Raw genomic sequence first — 27,604 nt, 5'->3', positions numbered from 1 at the left:
GTTAGTTTGGTGTCAGCCTATAAATGTTATTTACAGTTTTATATACGATTTAATGAGTTGGGGGGTCTTCTCTGCTTCTGCGCTTCTGTTTCTGTACGAACAGTAAATTTAGTGACACGCTAAATTAAAGACAGAGCTCCTGCAGTACTGATGCACCGGTCAGCACAACTAAAGCAGTACCTGGGAGAAATAATCGGACTTCAGAACAGTGCAAAAGTATAGCAGATATGCGAGCTTTGTCGGGAATATTAATGGTCAATTTGTGTGGTAGTCAGCTCGCAGACTAGTTCGTGTGTGGAAAGCGAGGATGCACTGGGCAGACTTCATCGCCGGCTCTGTTGGAGGTAGCTAGCAAATCTAGCTCAATTTCATGTACTGCAATGTTACCTCCAGAAAAAGGATCTAAAAATAATTTCAGATATGAGAGGCAGCCAAATGGATGGTGAGACTTACAGTGCCTAACCTTAATGTAAACAATGTAAACCCTAACGAAAAGAATGTAGCTAGCTAAATAATTTTGATATAAAGGTCAGGAAACGGGACGGTGCTGTGGCACTGACAATCCTCGCTATTCCGTTCATTGGTTAACATGTGAATGAAACCATATGGGTTTCCAACCTTTACACACAAATATAGCTCAGTATATGTTATGTACATGACATGAGTAACAGGGCAAGGTTTTGTATTTGTTTGGTGTCCAGGGGCATTTGGAGTGGCAGTTGGATACCCCCTCGACACTATTAAGGTAAAAATTATTTTACCTTATGTGCACATAATGATTACTACCTGCTGCTCAGTAACAGGGATTATTTGTTTTTCAGGTCAGAATACAAACACAAAGAAAATTCATCGGAGTTTGGCAGTGCATTCACACAACCTGCAGAAAAGAAGGGGTAACCAGATATAATTACAATTATTTTATATAATTATTGCATTAGCTATATATATATATATATATATATATATATATATATATATATATATATATATATCAAATTCATTTATTAATTTGTTTATTTATTCGTTTAAACACAGGTGTCTGGTTTCTATAAGGGCATGTCCATGCCTATGACCACAGTGTCTGTCAGCTCCTCTGTCGTCTTTGGCACATATAGAAATACACTTCACCTCTTTCATCAGTTGCGTTTTAAAAGTGAAGATGCTCCCAGTACCAAGTTGGACATCTTTTTGGCGGGATTAGCTGGAGGAATTGCTCAGGTAATGACTTTTAACTATTTAAAACACTACAATGTATAATAAATATTGCTTTTGGAGTTATCTGTGTTGCATTTGCATGTTATACAGTCATGGCCAAAATTTTGAGACCGCTGCCCTTCTTTTAAATGTGTTATTTCTTTTGTTTGCTTTGGAACAACACAAAAAAGAACAGAAAAAAGTGAACTTGTAAATCGTTCTACAAAGAACTCCAGAAATTGACTAGACAAAATTATTGACACTTTTGCAAATTGTAGGGAAAATTTGATTTAAATAATTGTTCTTTTATTCATATTCATGGCAAGTGACCAGCAAGTGCTGGCAATATAGAAATCACACATTCAGCCAGTTTAAAGTTGTGTGTCATTATGATTCCTACAGCCCATGCCACTGTAACTAACCTCCCTGGACGTGTACAAAAAAGTAGAGCATGCAATGACCAATGCATCAGTAGTGGCGACCTTATACACACAGCAGACTGTGAATGTAAAGGTGTATTACTTGAGGCTACTAAAAAAAACAAAACAAAACACAAAAAAAACAGTTTTAATAATATGCTAAAATGTTTGACAATCAGTATAAATTGTCATAAAACATGCAATTTCCAAATTGTTATTAATTAAAAGTTTCTTTTTAAAAAGTTCAAAAGGGTTTAATTTAATTATGTCATCAGTTGAAAATCAGTTAAAAATATCTTAAAATTACAATAATATAATTTATTACAGTTATTTCTGGGATGATGCATTGTCCAAAAAAAGTTATCATGATGGGCCTAAAAATGAACAGTTTCTGTCAGTGATGAACAGAATTTTACAACCACTATCTGAACTTCCTTTGTTTGTTTAAGGTTTCAGTATTGTCACCTGCAGACATTGTGAAAGTGCGTCTCCAGTGTCAGACCGAGCCACATGAAGGGACTGCCACCAAATCCAGGCCTAAATACAGGGGACCTGTGCACTGCCTTTGTACCATTGCACGTGAGGAGGGTGTCTTGGGCCTTTACAAAGGAGCCAGTGCCTTAGCTTTGCGAGATGGTCCTTCTTTCGCCACCTACTTCCTTGTCTATAACACTGTCTATGAATGGCTGTCTCCAGACAAAAAAAGTCAACCAGGTAAAAATGCTCAAAAACAATTCTTAGAAACACAAATGTATATAAAAATGACTTTTTGTTGATTTTTTTTTCTTTGGTTCTTTGGAAGCAATTGCTTTGCCACCTAATTTGCAAAGATGTACTCTTATGAGGGATTCTATTTAGGGGGCATAATAATTTTTTAACTGCAGCATGTTGTACATTTGCATTAATAGTTGATTTATTTTTATTGCTACAGTAGATATGCAAAGAGGTTTGGACTCAAATTGCTCTGAGCCAAGAAGCTATTCATTTTAAGGGGGCAATTACCTTTTCCACATTGGCAGTATGCATGCTGCACAGCTTTGCTTTTAAAAAATAATAAAATGGCTTGACATCAGTGGTACTTTATCGAATGACAAGCATTCATCACTTTTTACCAGTTGAAAAAAAAACAGATTGGACGGTGGTCATGTTTGCTGGAGGATTCTCAGGAATGTGCGGCTGGTGCATCGGGACCCCCATGGATGTAATTAAGGCCCGCTTACAGACTGACGGCATGGGCAAAAAACGGTACCAAGGATTCTTTCATTGTATTAGAGAAAGTGTGCAAACTGAGGGAACAGGCATTCTTTTTAGAGGACTTTGCCTTAACTGTATACGTGCCTTTCCTGTCAACATGGCCGTCTTTGTTATGTATGAGCTGATACTTACTTTGCTACAAACAGACTCCTAGACAATTAAGGCATCGTTGTTATTCAGTATCTGTATTGCATGAATGGTTTTACATTAAAGGTACAGATTTCGTGATTTTAGGTATTCTAAAGGCCTCCATATAGGGTTAACATACCTATTTGTCTCCCCATCTACAGTGAAACATTGTTACAGAACAAGGCGTTGATTTGAGCAGAATAAATTATGTTAAAATGAAGTGAAGTCAAGTCAAGTCAAATTTATTTGTATAGTGCTTTTTACAACTGTTTAGCAGCTATTGATAAAAGTTACCAAACCATCTATACTGTTGAAATGCTCTGATCATAATCATAATATAAAAATCATGGTGTAGTGTAACTTAATATAGTCATGGCAGTGATGGTCAGAGTAATGATAGTTAAGAGCGATAATATTAATAGTGGCAGATAGTTAAGAGTTCATTTAGGTTTTAACATGGTCATTAGGCAGGTAAACAGCCTAGTTAAAAGGAGAGAGCCAGAAGATAACACAGACACGGGAGCACCCTGAAACGCTAGCATCCATCTGCTCCACTGTCCACAAAACTAAGAAGCCAGCACCCTGAGATCTAAGTATTCTTGATGGTTCATAATATGTAATAAGATCATGCAGGTACTCAGGAGCGAAGCAGGAGTAAGGACCCTGGCTGCAGAAAGTTGAACTAAATTTGTACTAGCTTTTCTGCAATCTGTAGAGATGAGGAGTTTCTTAGTTTGGCAATGTTCCTAAGACGCATAAAGGCTGTCCTACTAATAATTAGCTAGATGTTGCTCAAATTAAAGATCTAAATCGAATATGACACCAAGATTCTTGCAGCTGCTAGACCCGGAATAATGGAAGCATCTCAGCCAAGTCTAACATTAAGTCTTATTAAGTTTTATTTTGGTTTATTTCTGGTGTCTTTTAGACCTAAAAGGAGAACCTCGGTTTTGTTACTGTTAAGAAGAAGGAAGTTATGTGACATGCAGAGTTTTATATCCTTTACACAGTCCTCCATTTTCTTTACTCTAAATTTATTGTCAGGTTAGGCTAATATATAGAGCTGTGTGTCATCTGCATAACAATGGAAATTAACGTCATGTCTGCTTATAACAGCGGTCCTAAAATAGAGCCTTGCAGAACTCCATATCTTACTAAATCTTTTCTAAATCTTTACAAACTGATAGCGTTCGGTTAGATATGATTTGAACCACAGTAGGGCTGTTCCTGTGATTCCAACCATTTTCTCAAATTTTTCTAGTAGAATAGTATGATCTATAGTGTCAAATGCTGAACTGAGGTCGAGTAGGGCTAATAAAGATTTGTAGCCTTGATCAGTGGCAAGAAGGAGATCGTTTGTAATCTTCACTAGGGCTGTCTCTGTGCTATGATTGAGTCTGAATCCAGATTGGAATTTCTCATACATGTAATTTTTACTCCGGTATAAGCAGAGTTGTTGGGCCACAGCTTTTTCTAATATCTTGGGTATAAATGTTAAGTTGGAGATGGGTCTGTAATTAGACAATACACAGGATCAAGATTTGGTTTCTTGATTGAAGGTTTTATGACTGCTAATTTAAGGATTTTGGGTACATGCCCAAAGCTAAGGGGTGAGTTTACTGTTGTTAAAAGAGGTCTGATTATAATGGGGAGTATTCTTTTAGTATTTTTGAGGGAATTGGGTCAAGTGTACAAGTTGTACAATTTGCTGAAGAAAAGATTTTTTTGTGAAAGTGGGTTGAAGGCTTCCAGCCTTTGTTCTACAACTAAGTTATGTTCTAAGGCAGCTACACCAGGTGATGGCTATGTTTGATTTAATAAGGAGGGTTGGATTTGTTGTCTAATGTTTTCTATTTTATTATTAAAATAGTCCATAAAAACATTACTGGTTAAAAAAGTTGGAATCTGGGGTTGAGTACCTGCCTGCAAAAAAAGTTAAAAAGTACTCTTGGATTGTTTTTGTTTTTCTCGTTCAGCGAGGCAAAATGCGCTGAGCGAGCTTTATTGAGTGCCTTTCTATTTAGACTAAGGCTGTCCTTTCAGGCAGAGTGGAACACCTCTAGTTTGGTCGTGTACCATTTACACTCTAGTTACCGCACTGTTTGTTTACAAGATACGAGTTTAATCACGATACAACGGTGCGAGCCTTTTTTGCCTTGTCATTTTACTTTTAAGCAGTGCCAGGTCTAAGGTCTAAGGTTGATCTAAGGGTATTTTCTAGACCGTTTGTTAATTTAACTAGCTCCGTTTGGTCTGACGGAGGGTAAGATAAGGTCTGGGAGGTTTTCAGTAAACTGTACAGCGGTCATTGGGGTTATTGCACGCTTTAGACAGTGGCAGGGAGATAAATTAACATTTTGCCTAAGATGTAGCTCATAGGAGATTAGATATAGTCTGATATTATATTATATGATATTATATTACTATTAGATATAGTCTCATAGTCTGATATTACTGAGCTTTGAGGTAGAATATTTAGATTATCAATGCTAACACCCAGGGTCAGGACTAAATCTACGGTATGATTACGGTATGATGTTAATGGATCGTCAAAATGAATATTAAAGTCTCCTACTATTATAACTTTGTCGTTGCACACTGCCAAGTCACTAAATCTTTAAAAAATTCAGAGTAGGGCCCTGGAGGCCTATAAATATTTATTAGTGTGAATGCATTTTTATTTGTGACCATATTTTATATATTAATGTAGAGAATCTCAAAAGAAGTGAAAGTGATACAGTATATCTGAATAATATCAAGTGTGTTTTGGTAGATTATGCATACTCCACCTGATAATCTAGGGCTATGTACATATTTGTTTACTGCAAGGGTGGCTTTATTTAGTGCAAAATATTGGTCTGGTCTAATCCAGGTTTCAGTAAGGCTGAAAACATCTAGTTTCTGATCACATATAATTTCATTTACAATGACTGCTTTCGAGGTTAATGATCTAATATTAAGTAGGCAGAGCTTTAGGTCTGAGGTCCGTGATATTGATAAATGTGCTTGCATGTGCATGTGAATGCAGTGGCAGCAAAGAAATTTATCTCTAAGAGGTAGATTATTATTTTCTTTTGACCAAATCTTAAGGGTATATCTCAACTTACTAACTTAGCCTAGTTCCTTGTTGTGAATAAGGAACGGTTTCCCCAAGATAATCAGTAATCTTCTGGTTCATTTTGTTTGGAGGAATAAGCATCATAAAGTAAGGAAATCTTTCTCTTTATAAAAATATGGGTGGTGTTTATTTAACCAGACTGGCCTGATGTTACTGACATAGGGCAGACATATGGGCTGGTAAAATACATTATTCCAGAAGGAAGTAGTTTTCTCCTTTTAAATGTAGTTATTAATGAAGCCAAACAATATTTTAAAATGATTACCGGTGCTAACAATAAAAAAATGTCAAAACACTGAAATTGTGTATTGTATTGTATATTTTTGTGTAATGGGTCTGTTTTTTGAATGCCCTGGCTGTAGGTTGTAAGTTGCTATTGTTTTACTTCTTTTGTGTTCTGGCTTATTTTGTTTGTTTTTGTTTAATGTGCCTTTTCATATTCTTTCTCTATTATTGTGTGCAGACAGACATTACTTTTAGCCATCCCTGATTTAAGTAAACAAGACTTTTCAGTCTGTAGATGTGGTTGTCATTTTAACATGTACTTTACTTTTAGTCAAAACAGTTCATTTTAGTTAAATCTTAACACATATTCAGCCATAAAGGCCTACTTTTGGTAACAGTGCTATGCAATGGGAGCACGATTGAGTGACCAAAGGTATGTGTTACAAGTGCCCTCTATTAGGGCACTATATCTTTTACAACCTTATCCACAAAAACAAATGCATCGAATTGAAAATTAGTGTCCCCAGCTGTCAGAATTACAGAATAATGAAGTAAATACATGAAAAAAATTACAGATTACATTATGTTAATATATATTTAATGAAAAAGCTAAAATGCAGGAACTGAAAAATTACTGCTTCGATAGGAATTAGGAGGGTAAGTATCAGCCAGGTACTGCTAATGAAATGGCATTGACTAACTGATCATCAGCAAGTTGATATATATATATATATATATATATATATATATATATATATATATATATATATATATATATATATATATATAGAGAGAGAGAGAGAGAGAGAGAGAGAGAGAAAAGTAGAAGTGGCCATTCCCATTAGTGGAGGTTTCAACAAATTAATATTAGCATGTAAAATGTTTTGAAAAGTTGCCAGGAGAAAGTCTCTTCTTTCTAAAAAGAATGTGTCAGCATGGCTTGCAAAATTGGATCTGATTAAACAAGAAGACTTCTGAAATAACGCCGTTTGGACTGTTGAGACCAAAGCACATATGTTTGGACAAACTTTCAAGGGCAAACTAAACACAGCATTTCAGCTGGAAAAAAAAACTCAGATCGACTGTCAAGCATGAGTGAAGGGGTGATGTTTTGGGCTTGTTCTGCAAGGGCTTGGGGACCTTGCAGTCATCAGAATCTACTGTGTTTACATCTGAGGTCATATTATTTTTATTTTTAATATATATTATATGTGTATGTATATGTGTGCCATATTACTGTCAATATACAATATATGGCAAACAGTCCATATACAATATATGGCAAACTCTGAGGCTTTTACAACTAACTACCCTTTTGGCTTTCTCTCTGGCTATCCATCTGTCCAAATGTGTTCCTTCTAGGATATAATGCCAGGTTCAACCCAATAAAAGCTTATTGATGGTCTTCAACCTACCTACACTTTAATTCTTACCCCTGTTACATCTGAAAATTAAAATATCACAGGATATTATAAAGAGTAACATATATATTTAAAACATATAAATATACAGTTCATGAATACAATAAAATCAATAACATCAACCAATTCACAACACTACTCTTCACTACTTTTTTGTGGTTGCTAGTACACATAAGCTGACCGAGAGTGGCACTAACCGTGAAGTCCTGGTCTGAAAGGAAAAAATAATGTACGTGCATTCTATGAAGCTGTTTTGCTGGAATTGTATACTGTTTGGGACAGATTTATATGGCGCATGGAATTGCAAGAAAATTGACAAATTGAGCTGTTTAACGAAGGCAGACATTTGCACCAAGAATCGTCGTTACACCTGCTTTGCGTTGTGAAGAATCAAACATTCTTGGGGAATCAGGAGCTAGTTATTAGGATTCATCATAAACAGGTTCTGATCACCGCGGTTACTGATACTCACTCATCAATGAAAAAAGTTAAGTTAAACACGCCCCGTGGATTTCTCTTATGATAAATTAAACATCAGACGTTAGCAGTGTAGCACAATTTCCATATGTGCTGCGCTATGTCACCAAGAGTGGGGTTAAAGAGAGATTATTTCGCTTTCACAACTTTCAAGAGGACAGAAGTGCTGCTATGATTAAAAAGCTGCTTTTAGCCTTCCTAGAAGAAATGAACTACAAAGCAAAATAAGTGGTGCAGTGCTACGATAGAGCGGCAGTCACGTCTTCTGGCCTTAACGAGACGAGTGAATGATGCCACTCTGCACACCCTGTTTGTACATTGGTACGATTAATGTTTGAATCTGGTAATGTCCCAGCCATTTTGCGCCAACATGATGAGACTTCACGTCACAGCTTGTTTGTATCATTTACGAAAACAGTGGAGCTGATATAACTTTTTCAGCACATTGTTGACAAACCCATGCTGTGTCACCAGGATGTGGTGTGTTGCTGACGTTTTTCTCACTTAACTCCAGAGCTTTGGTTTAAACTTTCTATCATCAACTTTAATTCTGCTTTTTTCATGCGCTAATGTGCTGGTTGCTGTGCTGCAGAAACAAGTTCAGGTTTGCCTCTCATGAATAGAGGAGTTTCACTGTGTGATCGAGAGGAAGGAGCTAACCGCCCACTTTTCAATAAAGCAGTGAGACACATTAGAGGAGAACAGCTGACTGCAGGGGCACTATCAGTGGCTACTCAACACCATCATTGAAAACACTGCAGCATCAATCAGAAATAGGATCACAAGAGATGCAGAGTAAAAAATTGTTTCAGAGTGGCCATTTTCATTAAGCTCACAAGACCGTGAATCAGATATGTATGTGTATTGTGATGTGGGAACAACGCACGATTTTCAATTCAATACTTTTGCAATTCAAGTGCAAAAGTGCACAAATTACATACAACACATTGTGTAAGTATAAATATATACATACTTTCTGAGTTCTTTGTGCATGGTTCTCTGGACATTGCTTATGTGATGTGTGTGCGCAAAAGAATGGCTGAAATCAGCATTTCTTTATTCATGTTAGAGTAACCCAGAGTTTGTAGCATTAGAAAGGCTTTTATGGTAAGATTAACAGAATTTTTTTAATGTATTACTTTAGTCACTTCTTCATCTGTTTCACTACAATGCAAATGCAGAGGGGAAAAAAGCTTTGTAGGTCTTCATATTGATAATGTAAATATATAAGGTTATGTTACAGAAAGAAAGACCTAAAACATCTCTCAATCTGGGTAAATGCATGGGAACAGTTTTACTTCAAAATTCTACAATATGTAGACTGTGAAAGTAAATAAAATTTTTGAACAGATGAAAGCAGTGTAAGTGTGTTTGGTAAAATAAGAGTCTCTGTACAGTACTGTTAGCAGTTTGTTTAGAAGGGGCCTGGATATCTGCACTTTACTGTAAAACATACTTTTAACAAATATATGAATGCTACCTCCTACACAATGAGATAAATGTATTGTTATTCACACTTTATTTGAATTAATGTTGGATGTTTTTACATTTTTTGCATATTTAATATTTCCACTGATCAAAAATGCATTTGTAAAGCTCTGGTCTTTGAGGGTTGTGAATTATAGTCATTTTGGCATTACACAATACCTAAAATTACAGCTAACTGTCTTCCACGTTTCTAACTTTTCATTTAAGTTAGAAGCTGAAATCTAGCTTCCGTGGGGTCATAAACTGCTTAACCATCTCATTTGTAATTTGCTTGCGTCTGTCTTGGTGGGCTGCAATCATCGGTTGAAGAGTCTCAATCAGACGTTTCTTCAATTCTCCAGTCAGAAGGGCTCCACTTGTATAATCCTAAAAAACAAATACAATAATAATAATAATAATAATAATCTCTTAAGACTGATCAGAACTATAGGAGCATATCCACTGTTACGCCAATAACACTCAACTCTTCCTTTCTTTCCCACCATCTGACACAGGTTTCTACCCACATCTCACCATGTCTCGCTGATGTCTCTTCTTGGATGACAGCTTAAACTTAACCCCAGCCAGACAGAGCTGCTGTACAATCTCGGGAACTCCTGGACTTCAAAACAATCTTGCCACCCTCTGAAAACTCACTGGTCACTCCATCTACAAAAGCTCGAAGCCTTGGTGTAGTCATGGATGATCGGTTATCGTTCTCAAGTCATGTTGCAAATGTAACTCGGTCATGCAGATTTCTCCTGTACAACATCTGGATCTACAAAGCCAAGAATGGACCAGCCCCTCCGTACTTGATAGCAATGGTCAAAAGCTGATCTACACCAAGAGCCCTTCGAGCTTTAAGTACGACTCGGCTTGACCTGCCATCCCTTAAAATCCACGGAAGACAAGCATCCAGGCTTTTTCCTGTCCTGGCACCAAAGTGGTGGAACGAACTTCCCCTGGGTGTCCAAACAGCGGAGTCCCTCGCTGTTTTCAAACGCAGACTGAAGACCCCCCTCTTCCGAGAATACTTGGGCGAAGAGTAGAGTACTATGGTCTCCATATTGACTTGTGTTTATTAGTGTCTAAGCTTAGAGGTATCTTAGATTTTTTAGTCTATTCAAACTAGTTAAGGTTATTTATGGGTAAATAGTGAAACACTTTTGTAAGTCGCTCTGGATAAGAGCGTCTGCTAAATGCCATACATGTAATGAAAATGTATTCAACATGTCAAACCTGTCTTATTTGCTCCAGTTGCTCATCATCCTCAAGGAAGAATGTCAGGTACATGAATGAAACATCCACATCTGGGTTTCCTCCATATTTCCTGTGCTCCTCTATTGTGTCTTTCCCTCCAGAGAATGCATGCTTATTGATCTGTGTGAACCAGTAATTTCACAATCAATTACAACAGACTTAAATCAGGTATGATGTTTGATATACTTTTATGCTCCTGTTTTTGTGTGTACACATCCTTACTCTGGTACAGGACAAACACTAAAATGGGATTCCCACTCTTTTAAGGAAATTGTTTTTCCTGACAACAACTTTAGACAATTAAATAATGGCTTTATAGAAAGGAGGCCAAGTTGCACATCATATACACAATGAAAGCTTGCACATATGGGTAATGTTTTCCTATGCCTCATTCCTTAGTGATTGACATGTGCATAAACAATCCTTTACATCCTCATTTTCAAAATTCAAAAATTTGTCAGGCAAGTTAGGAACATCTGACATGCAGCTAGATGCAATACAACTGATGCTAGCAAGCAAGAAAATATTTATTGAAATAATGTACACAATTACCAATAAAAACAATTGCCAATATTTATGAAGCACATTATGCAGTGCCCTACTAAACAATGACAAATATTTGTATAATGAGTAGTGAGTGAGTTGTTATATTTATAACATTAAAGACTGTAGTGCTGCGTTTATCCTGCTCGCTCTGCCTGATGGGTCCAGTATGTCTAGTGGGGGGATACGGTGTGGTGAAAAGTTGAGCCAAGATAAATGCTATGTAAATGAAACTGGCTAACGCAATACCAATCCAATCAGAATGCAGTATGAAACATTTGTTTCGTATTTAAATGTTCCAGTGTAGCATGAAAGAAAGCTCATTATTGCAGTTTAAGGGCTCTGTCTCCTTCCAAATTACAAGAACACAGATTAGCAGTGCAAATATTTATAATTAACAACAGCTTTTTTAAATTCCATGCCCATTGCTGCACTAGAACAATGTAAATGAAGCATAAGAAATGATGGTGTATGTATCTGTCCACATGACAGTGAGGCATTACATTTATCTTTAATATAAAGGGAATCAGTTTATAAAGTATGAAAATCTCAGTAGTTCAATATCTGAACTTATTGAGTTTTTCCAGGATATTTAGGCCATTTTCTCATTTGGTTTTTCTATGACTGGAAAGTATGAGTCTCTAAAAAAGTTTTTTTCAGCATGTGTGGAAATCCTGTCATAGATAGAAAGGTCTACCTTGTTTTTGATCTGTTTAGGTGTATCTGTAAGGAAGATAGAAGAGTTAGGATCACTGGAACTCATCTTGGTCTGAGCTCCTTGCAGGGCAGGGAAAAAGGTGGAGTGCAGCAGAGCAGGTTTGGGATAGCCTATTCGAGGAGCTACATCTCGGGTCATACGGAAATAGGGGTCCTGTGACAGGTGAGAAATATCAATTTATCATGATGGAAGTTGCATTACTGCTAATGCCATATTGAAAATTACACTTTTAACCAAAATGTAAAGATTTAAGCTTTTGTTGCATGAAATGGTATTGTCAAGTAGAGATATATATATATATATATATATATATATATATATATATATATATATATATATATATAAAATGTATTTTGCATTCAAAGTCAAACATTTAAAAATAAAGAAATCAAATTATATAGTAACAACAGCACAAAAGAAACTGGTTAATAGAACTGTGGTGACTTGTGGTAAAGATGGCTATGCCTACAGAAAACGGAGACTGTGTCCTAAACCACAAACTACCACATTAAATGGTGTGTTAAACTAGAGCATGATTAGAAGTGGGTTCATTAATGTAGTGAGTAAAGTATCGAAATGTGTTTTTGGGATGCAGGCATGGATCTCTCTGGAGACCAAGTAGCAGCAAATACAAAGCAAAGCAAAACAAAACAAAAACATCTTGCCCAAGGGCAACTAAAAGGTAGATGGCTGAAGCACAAGTATCCTGGAGTGCTTTGTCAAGATGGCAGCATGTTTTTAACACCTCATGTTAAAAGTAACTTAAAGTGATTATAACTTAACTTATTATTTTACCTCTAGGGTATGTCACCTTGCGTGTTAAAGGTGGTAGTACCTTTAGGCTCCTACAGATGGTATTGCACAAGGATGACTGGGCTATAAATACTATAAATGGGGTGTGCGTCAGGATTCATAGAATGAGAAGACGTGGTACAGTGCAGTAAATGTCATTTGCGGCCCCCTTTGCAGCCCATTATCTACACATTGAACAAGACATTAACTGCATTACCACCTCTTTTCAATCTATGAATCCTGTGGCACATCCCAGAGGTATTTACAGCCCCATCATCCTTGTGCAACGCAAGTTACTACCACCTTAACCACGCAAGAATAATAGAATTTAGAATAATTAACAAATTAGTTGACTTGAATTAGTTAGATTCAGTTAGACGCAGTCGTGGTTTATCTGTTGGAACACTCAATTGTGCCAAAATTTCAACTGTCTAGCAGACGGTTTGAGGTTATGCTGAATAATTTAGAGGTAGTCCCCCTTCTTTATTCTCTCCACTTTGTGCAATGTAGCAGTTCTTATGGAAGCAAAACAACTTGCATTCAAAGACATTCCTGACTTTTTTAAGCACAGAAAAGCTATCAACTGTAGTTAATCATGAGCAGGAAATTATAAGGCACAACACATTTTGGAACTTTCAGTGCCCAGGGTGAAAGGCCTTGTTCAAGGGCCCAACAGTGGCAGCTTGCTGAGCCCAAGTATTATACCTAAAACTCTGTCATCAATAGCTCGGTGCTCTAACCGCTGAGCCACCACTGCCCCATGTTCATAGAAATCATAGAAAGCCCAGTATTTCCATGCCATTCATGTCCATGAAGACTGTGAACACTCAACCACAACTACAGTACTGTAGTTCTGAACAAATTGTCAAATTAAATTACTTTTAAATAGTTTTGATGGTACCTAAAACTATTGCACAGTACTGTTTGTTATCAGTTATCATAAGGTGGTCAACAATGTCATGATTTCACAAAAACAATCATTTAAATTCAAAATCTCTGAAATGACTGCAGAGCATAGTACACACAGATTGGCAATTACCTTCACAAGCACTAATTAAGAAAAGGAGATGGAAAGAGATGAACACGCTGCTCTTGAGCTCACTGACCTGGTCAATGGCACAGGGGATAAGACACTGCAAATCCTTCCTCTCATTAAAGATTTGTGGGAACGAACTGCTGAAAGAGGGGGCTGCTTGTACTGCAGGGAAACTGATCTTTCCTTGAAAAAAATGGAATGTAGCAATTAGGGAAAAGATGAATAAGCAAACAGATCTCAGTGCTGAGAGAATTGTGATGAGTCTTGAGACAGGTGTTCTTACCAATGCAGTCACTGTCTGTGAATCCAAATATGCCTTTAACTTGGTTAAATGTCACATGCTTCTGTATTTTCACAACATTTCTATAGAATGATGGACTTGTGCTGTATAGAGACAGAATTTGCACTTTCAACAAAACAATTACAACCATGCATTTAGAGTTGTTCATTGAGAGAATATTTTTATATTTTGCTTCACAATTATTAGAAATGTAAGACAATGTGGGGTATCTGCTGAATGCAAGATTAACCTTATCATCACAAAAACAACATTAAATTAGAACAACGCAAAGATAGTATTCAAACCAACTATTCTAAAACTCTGTTATGTTTGTATGCATTACCCCATATAGTTCAAGTCTGAAAAGATGAATGTCTTGTTGACATCAAATCCACAGGCGATAATGTCTTTAGCATTCTCCACAGCAAAATGATGACACTCCTCCTGCGTCAGGTCTTTCCACAGGTACTTTTCATCATCAGTCAACTGAATAACCAGAGGCACGTTGAACACGTCCTGAAGCCATCTACAGGACATACAAGTTTTGAATACTACATTCTTAATAATACATGTTGATAATGCTAAATTATTTTTAGCATTATTTTTAGTTTTAAACCATATCTAAACATATTCTCAATGACAGATATTCTCACTTGGTGAAGATGAATGGGATAAGGTGTCCGACATGCATTGCTTCTGATGAAGGTCCTCTTCCCGTGTAGAGAAAAAAAGACTTCTTGCTTTCATGGGCATCCAGGACTTGATGCATGTCTCTGGTAGACGGCCACAATAGACAAAAAGAATATGATCGTTCTGCAAGTTCGTTGCTAACAGTAATTTGCAAACAGTCTTAACTAAAGAAAAACTGCCAACCTATGTGAGAAGAAGACTCCTCGGCGGAGGAAACAATGAGGTGTCTGCCCGGTGACTCTGCCTATTCTGTCAATCAGTTCGTTGTCAATCTTACTGCTTCCAAACCTAACTGTGAGCATAATACACACTTTTCCTTCAACCAAATTTAAAACAAAAATCACATTAGGCATTAGGTCTGACTCTAAAAAAACTTTAACAATATCAAGTGAATTGTTGACTGTATAATCTCTATTATAAAACTTTTGTTGAGTAACTATAAATGAGCGAGTGTATGCATAGTTTGTATACTTTGCATTCAATTTATGTAAAAGTGATTTGACCAGGTCTGTAAAAGGGAAAAACCTGAGGGTGCTTAGGTCTAGTTATGGTAAATTATCCAACACAAATGTTTGTAACACATCCAGAATACCTTCTTGTTTACAATATATATATATATATATATATATATATATATATATATATATATATATATATAAATGACTAACCAATGAGTTTGTCATAGTCCACTCCTTTGGCACTGGTGGTAGACACATTCCAGGGGTCCACTTTATCATCTTCATCCTCTACAGTTGGTAATTTATTATTTGGCACATCATTGTCAATCGGTGGATAACCAGCCCTGTAATCTTGATTTGTGATTCTTTTATAGTCTACTTTCAGTTTCAGCAGCAACTGCACCGCAGCATCGATCTCAGCCTTTAAAAATAAAATACATTTTTTCATTACTATCCTGACTTATTAACCTAACCATGGTAATAAAAGAAGAAAAAAAGAGCTCTGCTGACAATTATGTCAGTGGAAATAACCATGTGAGTTTCACAGTGGTTCCCCTATTTGTAAACATAATACTGTACTTACTTTAGCAGCCTTCTCTGACTTCAGGCCTCTAACCTTGTCTCCTTGCACACAGAGTTTCTCATAAAGTTCCATGGGGGTCAGATCAGGCAACCCATCTACCTGACAATCAGTCATCTTCTAGACCAAAACCCAAAAAGACCAAAGATAAATTTCAGTATAACATTAATAATCTGGGTACTCGGAACTCATTACAAACACCAATGCAACATACTTTAGCACAATAATAATAATCATAATAATAACAACAATAATAATGTTGTTACAATAATAATAATAATAATTTATTAATTCATCATCACACTATGGATGACCACAGTCTATAGCAACCTAGCGTACCTACAGTAATACGTGGACTAATAGGAATAATAATATCAACCACAGCTGGCTGGCTACCGATCTACTGCCAAGACAAATGTCACAATCTGGATTAGAGTAATTAGTTACAGTAATCCATTAGTTATCAGTTTTTATAAATGCATTTTGAATACCAGTTAGATACCCACCGTTTCTTGGTTAAAAAAGACTGCGTTACACCTCCGTTCATTCAACTTGCATCAGACTTCACAGCGTTAGTGTCACAGGGAATGTTCTCCCCAGCGAAACATTTACAAAAACAGTTCCACACAATGACATAGCTATATTATAATATGTTCATATAAATGTAACACGTACAGTGTCACATAGTTTGTGTTTCTATTTAGTTGCGAGTCTATACATCTATAGATATTAATTTAATAGATGATGTAAGTGAGGGGGAATTGTATTCTGGTTTTGACTCTTGTTTTGAAGGGGTGTTCACAATACCAGCACGAGTCTTCCACAATAGTGCGCAGAGACGGCTTATGGAGAGCCTGTCTACTTCCTATTTCCCCTCTTGTTCTCCGTTTGTGCTGTCCGAACAGAAAATAGGTTATTTTAACCATACATTAATTAATCTTTAAATTAAATTAAATTAGTTGTCGACAGAAGCTTAAGTATTTTGTATGTGGACAAATCCTTCATATAGCAGTTGAAGGTATTATTTTTGCGCGTAATTTGTTCGCCATTTCAGTTTAATCTAAATTGTCTGAACCGGTATCGCACCTTCTGTCCAACAAATAGCAATATTTGTCTTTCCATACAAAATAAAAACTACCATGGAGCGGAATACATTTTGGTTGTTGCAGTCTATGGGTCGTTAAAAACACAGCGCCATGCCAATGTATTAGAAGACTGCAATTGTTCAGACAGCAAGGCGCGACAGCCTTCTTCAGTGTGACGAGGAAAAGCGGTGGATCAAATGAGATTTTACATCACATTCCGACTACGTCAAGTATAAAACAGCATGGTATACAGCACACACAGATTCTGTCAGACAAACTGCCCACTTACCTGGCGTCTTTAAACGACATCTAAATATACCAAACAAGCAATATTTTTGCCTTGAGCAGTTCTACATTCAACGGCAATGAGTGCAAAGAGACCTCAACCCACCGCGGCTTGGGTGAGACCGTATGTGTCAAAGAGACAGAAGCCGGTTACACAGTCAGCAGACCTAAATAAAGAGGGTTGCTCTGCCTTACAGGCAACAAACTTGCATCTTCTTTCAACGGTGTCAGACAGGGTACATCCGTTTCTCGAAAGAAAAAAAGGAAGGACAGAGCTACCAAAATACGTCCAGCATCACCTCCGGGCCCACCAGGGTCCAGTCAGCACAGTGCAGTGGTGCCCAGTGCCTCATCTCAGCCATCTGCTGCTCTCTGCCTCTATGGACAAAACTTTCAAGGTAAGCTTGACCTTGGTTTAAAAATTCTGTGTGCAGACTGTGACTGAATCTCTCTTGGCCCTTACGGAAATATGACAATATTTTGTCGTAGCGTTATAGATTTTGTTATCGTTGTACACAATATGCTTTTATGAGTGTATCGTGAATATCGCCAGTGCTTAAAGAATACTGGTTACCTGCACGTTTCATTACAAAGAGTCTAATCAGTCTTCTTTAATTTAATAGAGTGAAGCATATTTGGATTAAAAATGACAGCATGAGAGAGTAATAGCATTTTGATAGCATTTTTTTATTTTACATTTTTTAATTTTACAGAAATATCATATAACATAAAAAATGTCTTTAAATATCGTGATATAAAACTTTTTCATATCGCCCAACCCTAATATAATCTGGTAGTTTTATGAAATATATGTATATAAGTATATAGAGAATTCATTTAGACCCACATATTATCTGTGGAACCTTGTATTTACAAAATGTCAGCTTCGTAGGAGAAGCAAAAAAACCTTCCTCACTTTCAATAGGAGTCAGTATAAAAATTTCTATTGCTCCATTCATCATAAATTTTACGCAATATCAAAAACAACTGCCAGCTTTAGATCCCTTCAGAAAATAAAAATTGCTAAATTGGAGAGACAATATTTTTAAATTCTTTATTTTTGTTATACACTGAATGTATTTGCGTTATAAATCAAAAGATAAATATGAAATGATGGATTAAAATTCCAGTTTTTATTTTCTGATTTTTACATATTAATGTCAAATGTTTATTTGTCATTTGCACAATATGACAAGACACGCACACATTGAAATACCTGGTATAGTATCTCAAAGGAAGTAACTTAGCACTTGGTGATGTCCATGGTTTTCAGGCCTCAGGCATCATTGACTGTAAGGACTGTTTGCATTCATGTACTCAAAACAATCCCTATTATTATAGGTGTTAATTTGTGAGCCAATGAAAGTGGAGGGATTATGCAAATATGGCTGAAATTACAGTTAATGTTATAATTAATGTAATATTTTTTTGGATATTTTTTGGATATTTTAAATCCACTGCTTTGGTATAAAAAAATATATCTAATGGACCTACTTATGGACCTGACTGAGGTCAGAGCCATTGTAGTTGTATTCCAGCGGACTAAGGTGCTGGCACTATGACCCAGGGATTGCTGGTTCAAATCATGTCAGTGGGGTGGGTATATGGCTCTCTCTCTCTCTCTCTCTCTCTCTCTCTCTCTCTCTCCCCACATCATTTCCCCACAGTGTGATGCTGGCCCTGGGTAAGGTTAGATTTTTTTTTTTAGCAAAATGAACAAACATTTAGCTGTTTGTAATGAACAGTTCACACAAGACCAGTTTAAAAAAACTCAGTGGTGTTCTTTAGTAAATACTTTATTACCTACAAACATTCTTTGTGCGGTTTCATATTGAATACTTCATTCAGCTGTTTCATATGCGCGAAAAGTTTCAGCTTTGTTTCTTCTCTGGAATGGTGAAACAAAACTATGTTGAAACTTTCCAGGTATGTTTGGATCAGTAGTCTAAAGTTTGTCTAAAGGTGGATTAAAGAAGCATAAGCTAAAAAGAACACACTGTGAAGCATAGCGATGGCTCAGTAATGCTCTGGTGCTTATTTGCTTCCTCTGGCACTAGACATCTGCAGTGTGTGGAGGGCAAGATGGAATCAATCAAGTATCAGGAAATCCTAGGAGAAAATGTCATGGCTTCTGTGAGGAATATTTTTGCAATGGCCATCATAGTCGTCTTGACTTGAACCCCATAGAAAATATCTAGTGCAAATTGAAAAAGTTGGTTGCATCACGCAAACACAAGAATATTAGTGAACAGGAAGCCAGTGCCCAAGAGGAACTGTCCAAGATTCTTCAGAAACGCTGAGTGGGTGTTTAGCTAGGCATCACATTTGCAGCAGGATCAAAGGGCAACAGGGTGCTCTACTAAAGGTCTTTGCTATTACAGACTGCTAACTATTATTACAGATACTACTGTTATTAAAATAAGTTTGGACAAAGGCCTCATCATTGTAAGATACTGAACATGAGACTGAATGAGACTAACTACTAAGACTTTTCTTGAAAGGTTTGGGATGGTGCAGCCAGTGGACGATGCCTTCAGACTTACTCTGTTCACTGTGGAGCTGTTCGAGATGCATGTTGGCTACCGTGTGGACAACGCATCTTCTCTGGCTCCTTTGACAACACGACTGCTGTGACAGAAGTGGAGACAGGTGTGTAATTCAAACTGTCTATATTCATTGCCATTTTACTCAAGGGGAGCAGAACTCAGGACTCTGCACTGATCTACATCCAATCTACTGGCCATTATTTTACATCCATCTTCTTCATAGTCTTATATAAGTCAGAAGTGAAACCCTTAAGTGTTACTTTCTTCTTACACAGCAGTCAAGTCTCACAACTGGGAATGTAAAGCTCAAATGTTTTGATGTTCTCTTTTTTGTATGCTATACATTGTTTTCAAAGAAGCAGCCAGTGCTCAGCTCAGCTGATTATTTGCAGTGCACTGCCCAGCATTACTGTAGAGCATGGTCCTAATGAAAGCCAAATGTGGTAATTTTTGATTACTGATGTTTAAAGCACCAAAATGGAGACAAAATGAAAATCAAACTTGTGGACTCTCTTTCTGGTGAAAGATGCTTGTAATTTGACTCAATTTAACTGTAGCATGAGCTACAAGTAGGCCCAGTGATGGCATTTTAGTTTTGTTGGATTCTTAAGTGTTCTGAGATTTTTTTTAAATACCATCTCAGACTCATATGCATCTACAAACTTCTAAAGGCCTCCGAGAAGTCTTTGATTTACATTATGATGATACCACTCACAACAATCAAAAGCAAACCATAAAATGTCTGAGGTTTAAATAAGACACGCTCTTCCAAAATCCTCACTAACGAATAGACGTTTAAAGCTAATGTGGTGAACCTGCTTCTAATTTCAGCCATTTTATGTAGTAATAAATGTGGGGGTCATAACTTTTCCTCACATGAAAATTGCATTTCGATTTATTATAAATACAATATGTTATTGACAAGGCAATATTTTAATTATATTACCCCATCAAATTATTTTCATGGTGTATCCTATTTCCTATTTTCACACTACTGAGCCTCATTTTTAACTTGTCTTGAGGAATTTCCACTGAATTCCACTGTAATTTTATTTTCCACTTTTATTTTGAGATTCCAAATCCATGTTATTTTGTTCTCAACGCATTCCACTATGTAATGAATAAATTTATTTTAGTGTTCCCTTTATTTTTGTGAACATTGCATTTCAAAGGCAATGTTATGGAAATTGCTCAAAGCTGTGCTTTGCAGAAAAAATAATTTATTCGTCCTTGTATGTTCAGAAAACTATGCACAATTCTTGATACTTAAACTTGATTAAATAATCTCTGAGCTGTTTAAATGATGCATGATACGTGAACTTGAAGACTCTGCACAGAAACTAAACATCTCCATTACACTTCCGGAAATTACAGAGGCCATTGGCTCAGAGGACAACAGAGGAGAAAAGATTTACCTGTGGCTTTTACAGACCTATAAGCTTACTCTGTAATGAGCGTCACATTTTATGAAAAAGTTGCTGGCTATGTGTGTGAAGGAGGAATAAAAGGGCAGATAAAAGGTTATAGCAGCATATACTCCTGTTTATTGGTCAGGACACCAAAGACAGACACATATGATGTTCTTGATATTGGTGTCTTGATTGATTGATTTGAAATGTTTTTGACACTGACTGAAAGGGAAGCATGGACTAGTACTCATTGAAAAGTAAAAATGAAATGAGTCTGAATGAAGTGAACAACAAACAAAAATACATGCATAGTATTAACTATAGAAATGTGGATAAATTCAACTAATTTTTTCATTGAGTTTAAGCCAGTTTGGTTGAATAAACTCTTCCTTTATTGTTTGATAGCTGTTCACAAAAAAGTCAACATGTGTTTTGATAATTGTTTACATACGAGGTATTGAGATCTATTGCCTCAAAATTGGTCTTAAGAACAACAAAACAAGGTCTTGTTTTATCGCATTACTGGCTAATGAGAGAATACCATGACTTTTTGTTAACACTTGTTATTGTGAAGTTGTTTAGCTCTCAGCAGTGCACAGAATAGGATAAGATTCATGTCCACAAGTGATATTTGTATCCTTTAGTAGTAGCACCTCCCACTGGCCAATTTGAATGAAAGTGGTGATGTCCTGATCAAGGTTTATATCCTCCGCTCCGAGTCTATTGATACTGATTATCAGCCAATACCGATCCAATACCAATCACTACTTTTCTACATACTTAAATACCAAATGAATTAAAGCTCAAATTCATTGTTTTTTTTAATAGTCAACTTTAGTTTTTGTTTTTTTTTAAAGCCTTGCACCTTGCTACAATGTTTGGTTTCGATACCCAATACAGATCCGATATTGTTGAATCAACTATATACTTCACCATGTGGGAGAGACATAAGGCATCAGAATTGACTGAAATTCAAAGTCTGTGACACCAAAAAAAAGCTGGCAGATTATTCCTTCTCAGTTCTCCTTATATAATAGACCAGCTGTGGCAGTTACATCATTACCCCTCCCCCTCGCTCTCGGCTGTCCTCCATTACAGGTGCAGGTCTTCAACCGCTGTATTCTCTCTCTATCGCTGAAAACGTCAGATACAGCAAGGCTGTGGCTTTTAAAAATGGTGATGGGGGATTTAAATCTAGAATATTGTGATATTTAGTGACAAACATGTAATCTGTTTGGCTGTGCCTGCCTGCCTGCCTGCCTGCCTGCCTGCCTGCCTGCGTGCGTGAGAGAGATCTTGAGTAAACAGAGCAGGCTGCTGAAGGCGATGTGTGTGGATTTTTCCAAGCTGGATTTCTTGCTGATAGTTGATGACAGGTCGACGGCAGGCTTTATTTTTATGTGAATGATGTCTGTAGTTTACTCTGACCCTGTGTTATGAAGCCTAGAATACTGGCGGTGAGGGAATCTGGTTTAGTGAATGGATCAGTCCCATGGATCGGCCTAATGGTCCGATACCCAATCCAGCTAATTTTGTTAGCATCGGGACCGATATCCGATCCTAGTATCAGATCAGTGCATCCCTATAAATGGCTAGGCTCTGACATGTTTCTCTGAAACTTTCTAGAAAACTTACACCTAGTGTAATTACACACATTTAAGAGCAGAAAAATGTATACATTAACATTACAAATTTTGTAATGTTAATGTTGATTATGCTGATTGATTAAGATGTGTCCATTTAGGATTGGAGAACATTGTACAGCACATTACTATGTGCATTGGGCATGTTTTTGTGAAAATCTTTCTCCCTGAGTAATAAATGCTGTGCCCTTTATAGTATGTTTGCTGTAATGTTTTTATTCATTTGTTGTCTTCTCAGGTCAGGTGGTTGCCAAAATGGAAAACCAATTTAAGGTGACTTGTCTAGCCTTTCAACCCTCAGATCCCTGCGTTTTTCTGTGTGGGGGGTTCAGTGCTGAGGTCAAGGCATGGGATTCCCGATCCTGCCAGGTCAGTTTAAAGTTTAAGCTCTACGTAGTCCTGTGCTTGAACAGTACACTAGTAAAATGAACATAGAACACATTATTAAAAAAAGAACATTATAACATAGGGCTTCCCCTGAAAGTCGACCAGTCAGTCGACAGGGATTCTTCAAGTCGAGCAGTCGAGTAATATTTTTTGTTTTATGTAAATATACTTATATTTTACTTTAGCTATGGTACATTAGTAATGTTAATATTGACATATATTATTTATATATTGAATATATGAATACATATTCAAATGTTTGTGGACCCATCTTTTAATGAATCAGCCACTTTATGTTGTACCCATTGCTGACACAGATGTGCAAAGAGAATGAGAATAATTTATGATATTTAATCCATATTTCAGCATAAAGAAAATGTAATCTACACTGCAAGCTCAACAGTAGCGATATTGTGTTTGCATCGCTAAATTAAACTGCTAATATGTCAGTAGGCTCTGTAAAGAGAGTGATTTGCTGGAGGAAGTTGGGGCCTAACTTGTTTAATTAAATGAATATTTTAAAAAATGTTTGTTAATGTTTGCAGAGTAATCGTGCATTAACGCATTAATGAATGGCACTAGTTATTACCCAAGGATATATTTTCTCTCTCACTTAAAATGTTGCTAGTATATACTTTAATTTATCTTTTAACATTAAATCCAACAGTGGCTCATTCTACAAGATGTGATCTTTTTCATATTCCTTCTAACTTCTAACTTGCGGTTTTAGGTGGGGTTGCTACATTCTGAGGTCTACAAAGAAAAACACTGTAATCTTTTTGTCTCATTTAACTACCTCTTAAGAAATCCTAAATGGGATGTATTTATTTGGTCTTATGTGAATGTTTCAGCAAACCTCTCTCTTACAGTAATCTCAGATTACATTTGTAACAGGCCAGGAGCACATACCATCATAGTTATAATATTACTACAGCTGAAATGTAGCACCTAGTTCTTTTTCTTCTTTAAGGTGATCAGGACATACAAGGCCGGGATCCAGCAGACACTGGACATCTTATTTCTGGGTGAAGGGAAAGAATTTATGACCAGCAGTGACATGGTCAGCCAAGACTCTGCAGATCGAACCCTTATTGCCTGGGACTTCACCACTACTGCCAAAGTCTCCAATCAGATATTTCATGTAACTATTTTACTTAAGTCACCCCATGGCTATCCTCTTGTTAGAAGCTCTGTAGTAACTATTGACCTTATTTTTTGGCTGCTTGTCAGGCTCAACAAGTAGTTCTCATATTAATAATATAAATATAAAAATAAACCTTTTTATTAGACCTTTTCTTACGCTCATTATAAACATGAATGTAATGGCGGAATTGGTCTTGCTTTTTGACCTGTTCTTTTTGTTGAGCAGAATAAGTGTACAACTTATTGTACTGCTGAAATGTTTTAGCACTGGAAAAAATATTTAAAGCGAAGATACTTTGAAAAGTAATGACCAAAATGAAATCAATATTTGGTGTGACCACCCTTTTCTTAAAAAACGGCATCAATAATCTTGGCTTGCAATTTTTAAGGTACTCAGCTGGTTTCAAGCTACTTGAACAACTAAGCAGTCCAGATCACCTGCTGCTAAATCGCTGTACCCCAGTCCTTGTGTTTTTGAGATGATTGGCTTGGTCTCTCCCATAGTTTTTTAGTCACAACTCATCCACAAAGACCATCTCTGACAAGGCAATATCTTTCCCTTTCCAAAGTCTTTGTAAGGGCTGACTCCAAGGCTAGGCTGCCTCTGGCCACCAGAGAGAGGCAACTGGTTGTTTCTGGAGCTAATCAAGCCCAACACTTGGCGAAAAGGCTTCTTTTAAGATAAGATAAGATAAGAGATAATATAATCCTTTATTATTCTTTTAAGCATTCCCCGGTACGCACACACTGTATCCACTGCAGTAGAGGAACTTTCTTGTCAGCTCTGTTTTTTCAGCTATTAATCTATCATCTAGCATGTGGTAGCTCACTTACTTAGAAGGTCTTACTGTGACAAGACCTAGGCAGATTTCTCCTCTGGGTGAGCCAAAACAGTCCTGAGCTCAACTCAACCCCATGCTCAAAAGTCATGTTTGTGCTAGGAAAACAACAAGTTTAGTTAAACCCTATCAGTCAGCCTAGACAAGTGGTCAAATATCCGAATATCAGAATTATGACGTAGGGTTTGTTGATTCCAATCAAACGTGTCTGGTCAATGTGCAACTAGCTAAGGGACATTTAACAAAACAATACGTGTGCAGTATGTAAATTTAGTTTTACTTTAAGTATGTAATATTGACCCTATGGTAACTTAGAACCCCCCTTAAAAAAGCTTAATTGACAAGGTTTTTTTTTTTTCTTTTTTTATTTCATGATGTTCTTTTTTTAAAAAAACATTAAAATTTAAACCATTTCCAGTCTCAACTATAGCTGTGCATGCTTTGCTTTGAAATACTTAATTAGATTTTCTTTTAGAAAACACACACCATACTTCACCAAAAAGAGTCTTTGGGCAAGACTTTAAGCTACCTTCGCCAATATGTGTAACATGATTCAAATGTAAATCGTTCTTGACAAGTGTTAACCAAATGGAAAACAGGTAAATTATTATGTGGCTTGGTCATTTTTATTTGATGAAGGATTGATTTTAACAGTATTAAATACTCATGTTCTATTTGTGTTCTGATGTGTTTTGCTTTCTTGTTTGACTACTAAATGTGAATGTTACAGAAGTATGCACTTTTCTTCAGACTTTTCTACAAACACTAGACACATACAAGCACACAGTATTTTAAAGTTAAATTAAAACTTTAATTAATTAAAAATTACTTATTAAAAATGTTATAAGTTAAATTAAGTACATTCATTTATTTAAAAGAAAAGCATAAAGCTTTTGCTGTGTTTGGTGCAGGAGAGATACACCTGCCCCAGTTTGGCACTTCACCCACTGGAGGACGTGTTTGTTGCTCAGACCAACGGAAACTACATTGCACTCTTCTCAGCTCAGAAGCCATATCGGATGAACAAGATGAAGCGATTTGAAGGACACAAGGTCAGTGAGTTTTACTGTTATGTGCATGGACCACATCAAAGTACACTGCTTTACGAACTGATCTACAACAAATCCATATAAAAAATCTGGTTTTGTACTCCACTCTCAGTACCAAAAGCATCAAAATCTAATTTGCATGCAAGTTTCTTTTGTTATTCTTTTTTTGTGGGCACATAGTAGGCACAAAAGAGACAGGAAATAGATAACAGTGAAATGGAAATCTCCCCCACTAATGTTTCTGTGTTGTAGGTGGAAGGTTATGGCGTGCAATGTGAGTTGTCCTCAGATGGAACCTTGCTGGCCTCGGGGAGTTCCACAGGCTCTGCACACTTCTATGACTTTCGAAGTGGAAGAAGCTTGCTCAGACTTCATGCTCATGAGCAAGCCTGTATGTGTGTGTCTTTTCACCCTGTACTAGCCTCTGTGGTTGCTACATGTGACTGGGGAGGGGAGGTTAAAATATGGAACTGATCATCTTGGAGATTGTATGTATGTATGTATATATATATATCCCGCTGCAGCAACATATAATAGTGTTCAGAATAGAATGTTGTGATATTTTACATTTTGAAAAATAAACTGTAAAGCTATTTGTAATAAGTAATATTATTTTGTACTATGATAAAATGCTCTTATTCTTTCAAATTGACTGGTGGGAGTATTGCTGCTTTGGCACTCTAATCTGTCTAATGTACCCAATCTATCTAAGTTAATGTACAGTTGCCTTAATACTAATAATACACAAACATAGATTGTGTTATAGTCAGAGATGCTCAAAGCTCCAGAAACATTGCTTAAGACCTGGGTGTAGATCAATCCATGGTTAGACAAATTGCTTATAAGTGGAGAAAGTTCAGGATTGCTTCTACTCCCCCTACGAGAGGGCATCCTGTTCAAGAGCACAATTCCTTACTCCCTGAGAATGGGTTAGCATGGAAGGACACCATGATGTTCCACAATGCTTCTTGAAGAATGTTCAATAGACAGATAAGACAAAAGTGGAACTTTTTAGCAATTAGTCACAGTTTTGTTGTCAAATTTGAAATGCAGAAATTCAGTTTATCTGCTGCTGTGTACTTAAGTACACAGCAGCAGATAAACGGAATACTCCCACCTGTTGGTCCACCATGTTAGAAATCACTTAAGTAGCGTAG

At 36.7% G+C, this 27,604-nt stretch overlaps 3 protein-coding genes across 9 annotated transcripts; 2 read left to right on the top strand and 1 right to left on the bottom strand.

Annotated features, from left to right (window-relative positions):
* Positions 1 to 104: 104 nt before the first annotated feature.
* Positions 105 to 11,225, top strand: slc25a47b (solute carrier family 25 member 47b). Of its 3 annotated transcripts, XM_072689862.1 has the most exons (7): positions 105 to 344; positions 678 to 745; positions 822 to 893; positions 1,036 to 1,218; positions 2,063 to 2,327; positions 2,729 to 2,858; positions 10,220 to 11,225. In XM_072689862.1, exons 1-7 carry the CDS (start codon positions 308 to 310, stop codon positions 10,266 to 10,268), a joined length of 804 nt encoding a protein of 267 aa, XP_072545963.1. In that variant the 5' UTR covers positions 105 to 307; the 3' UTR covers positions 10,269 to 11,225. The 3 variants fall into 3 exon arrangements, with proteins under 3 accessions (XP_072545963.1, XP_072545962.1, XP_072545961.1); XM_072689861.1 differs by lacking the exon at positions 10,220 to 11,225 and having other exon boundaries at positions 702 to 745; positions 2,729 to 6,415; XM_072689860.1 differs by lacking the exon at positions 10,220 to 11,225 and having other exon boundaries at positions 2,729 to 6,415.
* On the bottom strand, positions 9,507 to 17,820 carry wars1 (tryptophanyl-tRNA synthetase 1). Of its 5 annotated transcripts, none has more exons than XM_072689854.1 (11): positions 16,568 to 17,820; positions 16,065 to 16,178; positions 15,692 to 15,902; positions 15,207 to 15,315; positions 14,987 to 15,106; positions 14,677 to 14,859; positions 14,337 to 14,437; positions 14,124 to 14,236; positions 12,205 to 12,378; positions 10,944 to 11,084; positions 9,507 to 10,091 (listed from the first exon to the last, which is right to left on the bottom strand). In XM_072689854.1, the coding sequence occupies exons 2-11, from the start codon at positions 16,176 to 16,178 to the stop codon at positions 9,933 to 9,935; spliced, it is 1,425 nt and encodes a 474-aa protein (XP_072545955.1). In that variant the 5' UTR covers positions 16,568 to 17,820; the 3' UTR covers positions 9,507 to 9,932. The 5 variants fall into 5 exon arrangements, with proteins under 5 accessions (XP_072545955.1, XP_072545956.1, XP_072545957.1 ...); XM_072689855.1 differs by having other exon boundaries at positions 16,065 to 16,181; positions 17,436 to 17,820; XM_072689856.1 differs by having other exon boundaries at positions 16,065 to 16,181; positions 17,538 to 17,820.
* On the top strand, positions 16,908 to 27,042 carry wdr25 (WD repeat domain 25). The gene is made up of 6 exons (XM_072689859.1): positions 16,908 to 17,829; positions 19,933 to 20,080; positions 23,268 to 23,398; positions 24,387 to 24,557; positions 26,310 to 26,450; positions 26,700 to 27,042. Exons 1-6 carry the CDS (start codon positions 17,512 to 17,514, stop codon positions 26,919 to 26,921), a joined length of 1,131 nt encoding a protein of 376 aa, XP_072545960.1. The 5' UTR covers positions 16,908 to 17,511; the 3' UTR covers positions 26,922 to 27,042.
* Positions 27,043 to 27,604: the final 562 nt, after the last annotated feature.

Source organism: Salminus brasiliensis, chromosome 10 (genome assembly GCF_030463535.1).
Source record: "Salminus brasiliensis chromosome 10, fSalBra1.hap2, whole genome shotgun sequence".
NCBI classification, from domain to species: Eukaryota; Metazoa; Chordata; class Actinopteri; order Characiformes; family Bryconidae; genus Salminus; species Salminus brasiliensis.
Note: the sequence above shows the minus strand (reverse complement) of the source record. Positions and strands in the feature narration are given on the sequence as shown.

What these genes read in the sequence shown, in the direction of transcription:
- slc25a47b (XM_072689860.1), top strand. Translation starts at nt 308, where the DNA reads ATGCACTGGGCAGACTTCATCGCCGGCTCTGTTGGAG. An exon ending in ACCCCCTCGACACTATTAAG is followed by an intron (nt 746 to 821) that starts GTAAAAATTATT and finishes TTTGTTTTTCAG; the next exon opens with GTCAGAATACAAACACAAAG. An exon ending in CAACCTGCAGAAAAGAAGGG is followed by an intron (nt 894 to 1,035) that starts GTAACCAGATAT and finishes GTTTAAACACAG; the next exon opens with GTGTCTGGTTTCTATAAGGG.
- wdr25 (XM_072689859.1), top strand. Translation starts at nt 17,512, where the DNA reads ATGAGTGCAAAGAGACCTCAACCCACCGCGGCTTGGGTGAGACCGTAT. An exon ending in TGTGACAGAAGTGGAGACAG is followed by an intron (nt 20,081 to 23,267) that starts GTGTGTAATTCA and finishes TTGTCTTCTCAG; the next exon opens with GTCAGGTGGTTGCCAAAATG. An exon ending in TCTCCAATCAGATATTTCAT is followed by an intron (nt 24,558 to 26,309) that starts GTAACTATTTTA and finishes TGTTTGGTGCAG; the next exon opens with GAGAGATACACCTGCCCCAG.
- wars1 (XM_072689854.1), bottom strand. Translation starts at nt 16,178, where the DNA reads ATGACTGATTGTCAGGTAGATGGGTTGCCTGATCTGACCCCCATGGAA. An exon ending in TCCCCTGTGCCATTGACCAG is followed by an intron (nt 12,379 to 14,123) that starts GTCAGTGAGCTC and finishes CACCTGTCACAG; the next exon opens with GACCCCTATTTCCGTATGAC. An exon ending in AACTGGAGCAAATAAGACAG is followed by an intron (nt 10,092 to 10,943) that starts GTTTGACATGTT and finishes TTTGTTTTTTAG; the next exon opens with GATTATACAAGTGGAGCCCT.